This window comes from Protomyctophum parallelum (genome assembly GCF_964188405.1).
Source record: "Protomyctophum parallelum genome assembly, chromosome: 12".
NCBI classification, from domain to species: Eukaryota; Metazoa; Chordata; class Actinopteri; order Myctophiformes; family Myctophidae; genus Protomyctophum; species Protomyctophum parallelum.
Window position 1 is genome coordinate 13,403,696 of NC_139712.1, and position 7,871 is coordinate 13,411,566.

The window sequence follows — 7,871 nt, forward strand, 5'->3', positions numbered from 1 at the left end:
ATGTGGAGTACTTCCGCTCCATCGGAGCGTACAACCACATCAACGAGATGGCGCGTGCCTTCTTCGCCCACCAGCACCTCGGAGACACCCTGGGCTACGAGACCAACGAGGGACACGAACACTGAGGAGGGACGAGACCAGGACGGACACCGATGGACGAGACGAGACGGGGCATCGCTTTGGAGTTGGATAGGGCAGAAGGGGGTAGAAGACTTTATTGATTGACTGAATTATTAGGCAGAAATGTAATCCGTACAGGGTACAGTGAAACATAAATGTAATCAGTACAGGGTACAGTCAAACAGAAATGTAATCAGTACAGGGTACAGTGAAACAGAAATGTAATCAGTACAGGGTACAGTGAAACAGAAATGTAATCAGTACAGGGTACAGTCAAACAGAAATGTAATCAGTACAGGGTACAGTCAAACAGAAATGTAATCAGTACAGGGTACAGTCAAACAGAATGTAATCAGTACAGGGTACAGTCAGACAGAAATGTAATCAGTACAGGGTACAGTCAAACAGAATGTAATCAGTACAGGGTAATGTAACAGAAATGTAATCAGTACAGGGTACAGTCAAACAGTAATGTAATCAGTACAGGGTACAGCCAAACAGAAATGTAATCAGTACAGGGTACAGTCAGACAGAAATGTAATCAGTACAGGGTAATGTAACAGAAATGTAATCAGTACAGGGTACAGCCAAACAGAAATGTAATCAGTACAGGGTAATGTAACAGAAATGTAACATGAAATTCAAGTCATCATAAAAAAGGTGTGTACAGTTTGGGGCAAAAGGGAGGGGGGGGGGGTTAAAAAGGGGGGGGTGGGGGGGTAGTCACTAAGGGAGGAGTTGTAGAGATACATAACACACACACACACACACACACACACACACACACACACACACACACACACACACACACACACACACACACACACACCGCCTATACTGTATGTGTACAATTCATGTTTAATATAGACTAACTTTAACTAATCCAGTGTAATAATTAACTGTTGTCTTTATTTTAGTAACAGCCTATATATATTCTCTTTCACAGAGCTGTGCAGCGACAGCATTATGTGCAATATCAAATAAAATAAGCTTCATTTCTGTGGCTGTTGTTTTTGCAATTGCTTTAATCGAATTTACATATTTTTGAGGGGCGTGCGTGATGTAACTGTAAACACAAACATTAAATGAAATTGATATTTGACAATGAATGACCAGCTTTGCGTGTTTGTGTAAACAGAAACATTGAAGGTATATGTTTCTGTTTACACAAACGCAAATTGTCATTCCCTCTACTGTAGCCTATACTGTACTGCACATTCTGATTGGCAGGAATGAGATGATGTAATGATGATGTATAATGATATGAGCGCCCCCCCCCCCCCCCCCCCCCCCATGTAGACAATTGTAGGCATTGTTTATTTTATTATATGCTGTCTCTGTCGGGTGGAAACCAAGATGTCCAAACTAGTTTAATACTTATCAGGATTCTATTAATAAAACAATAAAGCTAAAGTATAGCATATCTACAAGCTCAAAAAGGTTTGGTGTCTCTACTCATTAAGTCCTGCAGGCTCAAGTTAAAGTATGTGTGTTTCTTTTACAAAAAAATACCAAAACATTACTAATAATAGTAATTATAATGATGCATCTGATTGATTGATTGATTGATTGATTGATTGAAGTTTGTATTAACAGTTTGCAGAACTACACAGTACATTTCAAGCACAACTCAATAATTTAATAAAGACTGTTAACTGGGGGTCCCTAGCTGAATTGAGATGGGCCTATATTATGGGTCTGTAACTCAGAGAGTGTACAAATGGAACCAAATGGACCCTAGTGGGTCCATTTGGTTCCATTTGTACTCTCTCTGAGTTAAATTAACAGTGGTTTTACAATATAAATTGAGGGTACCAGAGATAGAAATGTCATTAAATCGGGGGTCCGTAGCCTAATGCGTGTGATTGAATTTGGGGGTCCATGAAATGAATAATTATGTTTCGGAAATCACTGCTAGAGCCGTAGCCTAATAAATGTTGATTTGGGGGTCCTTGACACGAAAAGGTTTGGGAACCATGCACTGAAAAATATGAAAACAATGTATTTTTGTGTTAATATAAATATAAATAGCAGATATCATATATGGTCACATTATTGGGCTTGTTTTGTCTTGTTTTTGGAGGTGGGTTTGGATTTGGGTTTTTCCTTTTCTAAATAACAGTTATTTTAAATAATTATTATATCGTGTTGCCAACGAGATCTTCTACTTTATGTGAGTCGGACATTATTATATCTACGGTTGAGGGAGTCCGTCGGACATAATTGACTGTTACACCACCTGGCGGTTTGTTTACCCAGAGCGACCAGAAGCTAATAGCACTGTTAGCACTGTTAGCTGCTAACAGAACAACAACACTGCTCTAGTCTAAATAAAAAACTACCTATAGTACTGTCTAACTACCTATAACTACTCCTCTAGTCTAACTGATGATGAAACCTGCGGTGGACGAGATGTTTCCAGAGGGAGCAGGTCCTTATGTGGATCTGGACGAGGTTAGTTTTGATTGATTGATTGAAGTATTTATTAACAGTACAAAGACTGTTAACTGTGAGTGGACGACACCATAAAGCATTACACTTGTTTACCACTTGTTTGTTCAATTCATCATAACATTTAGATACGTACAATTCACTACGTCACTTCTATTTAGCCAACAACAGGAATTCATCATAAAGGAGGTAAAAATAAATAAATAGAATGAATAAAATGCAAAATGTTAGAAATGGATTTAAATTACACTCTCCCAACGCGCTGTGAGCTGCTTGTTGTAAATGCTGAAGGTAAAGAGTAGCTACTGATGAATTCATATCATATCTTATGATGAATTGAACATGGTGGACCCTATTGCAAAGAAGTGTAATGCTTTATGGTGTCGTCCACTCACAGTCGACAGTCTTGCAGTGATGTAAATAGGTTTTTCAATGTAATGAGTCCCAAAAATGCTCAATCAGAGATTGCCGAATGCACTTTAATGACTCAGATATTCAGGGATTGCCAAAAGCACTTTTTTGACTAGTTGCACTTTTGGGAATGTGTGCAATATCTCTGTTTTGTGTATGTGGGTGATTCATAGTGTTTTTCGTATGTGAACGTGTCTGTTATTCGTATGCAGCTGTGACTCTGTCTCCAAGACACATTTCTCCCAAGGGAGACAAATAAAGACAACCTTGAACCTCGATGGTCTTTTAGAAATGAGTCCCAGGGACAATTTACGAGTCCCACTTCAGCCACTTTAGGAGTTTTGCCATTTTCTCTTTACAAATTGCAGCATTTAACTCCCATTTCATTTTATATATGGTCATAATGTGGTTATATTCATGTAGAAAACAGAAGAAGACATGAATATTATAACTAAAGCTAGCGAAATAAACTAGACTAACAGTACAGTAGTACAGTAGTGCATCCCGTGGATGCAGAGGTGGTTGTTTTATTTAACTATAAAACTGTGTTTTGGGATGCAAAATGCACCCGATTTTAATCTCTGGTCTTGTATTGAGTTGTGCTTGAAATGAACTGTAGCTCAGGACCATAGCTCTAATGATTTGGGCATTAGAGCTATGGAGCAGAGCTACATTAAGTTGTACTGTAGATCTGATCCATAGCTCTAATGCCTTGGGCATTAGGGCATTAGAGCTATGGACCAGAGCGACAACAAATGAAGCATTTATGAACCAATTGGATAAAACATGGTTAAAGTTTCTAAGCTTCAGTGATAGTGACATCTGCTGGAGAAATGCTAGACTGCGTTTAATTTAGGCAGCAGAGACAGTAAACACTTAATAAAGGACACAATAAAACTATATAGTATATACCATATAAATATACATGTAGGTATTAGTACTATTATTATAGTAATACAGGACATAGTAAAACTATAGTAAATAGGCCTGTTTTATGAGATTAGAGATTATAGTTGTGAAATCTTATTAGGAAAATCTGTACAATTACAGATTACAGACCAGTGTTGTTTTGGTCGACTAAAACCAAGACCAACATTTTTCCGTCGACCACCTTTTTCCACTGACAAAAACTAAATGGAAAGTAAGCTATGACGACTAAAACTAAGACTAAATGTATCGACAATTTCTTCAACAAAAACTAGAAAACAAAAACTAGACTAAAATGTCAGGAAGGGACTAGTGGACGAGAGATCCAGTATGAGTCATTTTACACTTGGTTGCATGCTGAAAATAGCAGATCTACAAGCTCACAACGCTGCGACGCGTTGTGAGCTTGTAGACTATAGTGTACTCTATGTGGTGTACTAATACTATATATACTACTACACTATACTACCCACTATATATATATAATAATTATACTAATATATAATTCTATATACATATTCTATGTTGCAGGCAGGGGGCAGCAGTGGACTACTCATGGACCTGGCAGCCAATGAGAAAGCAGTTCACTCAGACTTCTTCAATGGTAAACACTGTTTACAGATCTGTGTTCCATAGCACTGATTTATAAACCCACACACTGTAACCCTAAGGTATATACAGGGGGATTGTTCCTTTAACTGTGTGTGCGGGCTGAGGCCTGGGACGAGGAGTATTATGGGATATCTTGTGTGTACTTTGTGTTCTGGTGTGCAGGGAAGCGGTCGCATTATTGGCTGTAATACAGGCCTTTTCATACTGATGTCCAGTCGGCGACAGACCCTGCTAGATGTTCAGAAACGGTCTGGAAGGCGTTCGGCCAGCGCTTTTATCGGCGCCACATCTTATATCGCAGAGCCTTTCACACACAGAGCCTTTCACACACGGCAAGACAAAACCTCGGCGATATAAAGCCCAATCTTGCGTCAGATCGGGAGTTTTGTCGTCGAGCTCCAGAAAGAGTCCCAGACTGCTTAATGGGAGCGAATATCGTGCAGTGTGTACGAGTCATTACAAGGGTGGTGACACGCACGCACACTAACAACCACCAAGCAGGATGTTGTGCACACACACACACACACACACACACACACACACACACACTTTATGATAATGGGTTTTCCATCTTGCAGCGTCGGCTGTCGCTGTCAGGTGGAAACCATGTATGTCCAAAACTGTTGTAGGGGAGGGGAGGAAAGAGGAGGATAAAGTCGTTTTATGGACGTAGTTAGACTCAGTCTCAGCAGGACACCTCGCCAGTCAGCCGCTTTGAACACGCACACGCACACACACACACACACACACGGACACACACACACACACGCGTGCACACGCACACACACACACTAAGGTCTTGTTTGTAATAACGCTGAGCAGCTCCATACGTGTCACAGACTCGACTCAAACGGTTTCATGACAAGAAGAAGCCCCTAAATGGAACATATTGTATTTGGCCGTGGATAATAACTTCTGGGGGTCCTTGACATGAAATATTGAGAACCACTGATATATTAGAAACATGGGATTTCCAGAAAACTGTCAGGATTTAGAAAGACATTTGTAGAATCTATTGTCAGGCCTAAATTCTGAACGGGAACCCATTTTGGTGTTAGCATCATGTCGTGCTTTAGCTATTGAAAAATAGCAGATCTACAAGCTCATAGCTTGTAGGTCTGCTATTTTTGAAAAATCGAAGAACGACTGACATTTTTTTAGAATCTGATCTCAGGTCAGAATGGGTTAATCAGACCAGTGTGTGTCCAGTGGAAACCTCGTATGAATCTGATCTCAGGTCAGAATGGATTAATACTTCTAACCCTGTTCTCTCCATCTTCATCTGGTTCAGACTTCGAGGACCTGTTTGACGACGATGACCTTCAGTGATGATGATGATGATGATGATGATGAAGAGGTCTGAAGGAGGGTTGGGATCCCGAACCGGATCCAACATCGGAGGAATCTGGAATCCGGTTCCGTCAACATTTCCAACCGTTTCCGGAGCCGTGTTTTGTTTTTATCCCACTGTCAGTCAGAGCTGGTATGACGTCATGATTACTATCACAAACAGAGTGTAACACATGGAACCAAATGGACCTGTAAGGGTCCATTTGGTTCCATGTGTCACACTCTCAGAGTCACAGACCTGTAAGGGTCCATTTGGTTCCATGTGTTACACTCTCAGAGTCACAGACCTGTAAGGGTCCATTTGGTTCCACGTGTTACACTCTCAGAGTCACAGACCTGTAAGGGTCCATTTGGTTCCATGTGTACACTCTTTGGGTCCATTTGGTTTCATTTAGTTCCATTTGTACACTCTCAGAGCTACAGACCCATAAGGGTCTATTTGGTTCCAAACTATCATTTAGCTGGGGACCTCCTGGAACTCCCTCAAGGACCCCTGGGGGTCCCCGGACCACACTTTGGGAACAACTAAAGCAATAAGTCACGAGAGGTGTCGGGTTACCGGGTATTTTACAACGTCTGGGAGGCAGACGCGCAGCGGAGGGTCTTCTACGCTGGGGCCTCCAGTGACTTATTGCTTTTTCTAAAACGGTTACAAACAAATAGCAATATTAACCTCATAAAACTATTACATTCACAAAAGTAGCTATACGCTTTGCGCCACCAGAGCGAAACACACACTTCCTTGTTTTTGCTCGGCAAGTACAATTTACAATTTACAATTTACAATTTACAATTTACAATGTAGGCATTTAGCAGACGCTCTTAATCCAGAGCGACTTACATTAAGCAAGAACAAAAAAGCATGGGAATACATCACATAAAAACATTTATCATGAAACATGCGTAAGCTAAGAAAGTAACAGTGGAATATCTATATAATGAAACTATACATATAAACTATACATATATACTATACTATGCTATACATATGTACTATGGCGTGCTATGACTACATACAATGCAATTATAGTGCTGTCTACATAATATGCTCTAAGTCTGTATCAAATGCTATCTAAGTCTACAGAAATGCTATCTAAGGTACAGTACATCTAAAGTACAGTAGGCTATGTGACGGGAGAATAGCGCTTGATGTCTTTACGGGGCTGCCTGGAGCCACACAGTCCTATGAGCCGGGCGGTGCTTAGACGCCCGCACGGCCAGCGTGTGTGAGGCAATCAAGCGCTCCCCTTCCCCAGTACAGCTACAGAGCTGCAGGATGATACGTGATTATCGGTGAAATTTACAACGGTCACGTGACGGTAACAAGCCAATCAGAATCAAGTATTTGGACTAACCGTTTTAGAATTCTATAATCTGTGAAACTGTGAAAAAAAGATCTGTAGACCCCCCCCCCCCCATCTCAAATAAAGCTTTTTTTTTGTGTAAAAGAGTCACTTAGTCTCTTGAATAGTTTTAATTTAGTTCTAGACACATTTTAGTCACCTTGGAATGTTTTAGTGTTAGTCTAGTTTTAGTCGACTATTTTCTACAGTTGATTTTGTCTTGACTTGATGCCGTCGTAATGATGCGCAACGCGTTGTGAGCTTGTAGATCTGCTATTTTCAGCATGCAACTAATTGTATAAAATGACTTATACTGGATCTCTTGTCCACTAGTCCCTTCCTAGCATTGTAGTTTTTATTTGACGAAATTGTCAATACATCGTATAGCTTAGTTTTAGTCTTAGTTTTCATCTAGTTTCCATTTCGTTTTTATCAGTGAAAACGGGTTTAGTCGACGAACATTTGTTTTGGTCTTGGGTTTTAGTCGAGGAAAACAATAACCCTGCTGTGGAGTGGACCAGGTGTTGCATCATCATCCCCCCCACATTCCTGCGTCTGAGTAAATTATTAAGTTTGAGTTTTGGTGTTTTCAGTCGTGTTGGAATCCGTTCCGGGCCGTTTGGATTGCAGGTTCCTGTCGGCGCTGAGCGGAACGAA

General features: G+C 40.5%; 2 protein-coding genes across 2 annotated transcripts in view; both read left to right on the plus strand.

Moving 5' to 3' along the window:
- The window catches only part of otos (otospiralin), a 4,226-nt gene extending 3,783 nt beyond the window's left edge, over nucleotides 1-443 (plus strand). The window contains exon 4 of the mRNA XM_083778819.1: nucleotides 1-443. This exon is cut by the window's left edge and continues 63 nt beyond it. Coding sequence (XP_083634945.1) covers nucleotides 1-125 — 125 coding nt within the window. The 3' untranslated portion in view covers nucleotides 126-443.
- A 1,924-nt stretch (nucleotides 444-2,367) lies between these two features.
- cops9 (COP9 signalosome subunit 9) lies at nucleotides 2,368-7,325 on the plus strand. Its single transcript, XM_083778821.1, has 3 exons — nucleotides 2,368-2,574; nucleotides 4,441-4,513; nucleotides 5,813-7,325. Exons 1-3 carry the CDS (start codon nucleotides 2,509-2,511, stop codon nucleotides 5,848-5,850), a joined length of 177 nt encoding a protein of 58 aa, XP_083634947.1. The 5' UTR covers nucleotides 2,368-2,508; the 3' UTR covers nucleotides 5,851-7,325.
- The last annotated feature ends 546 nt before the right edge of the window (nucleotides 7,326-7,871 follow it).

Coding starts and splice junctions, on each gene's coding strand:
- cops9 (XM_083778821.1), top strand. CDS start 2,509: ATGATGAAACCTGCGGTGGACGAGATGTTTCCAGAGGGAGCAGGTCCT. Junction 2,575..4,440: donor CTTATGTGGATCTGGACGAG/GTTAGTTTTGAT, acceptor TCTATGTTGCAG/GCAGGGGGCAGCAGTGGACT. Junction 4,514..5,812: donor TCACTCAGACTTCTTCAATG/GTAAACACTGTT, acceptor CATCTGGTTCAG/ACTTCGAGGACCTGTTTGAC.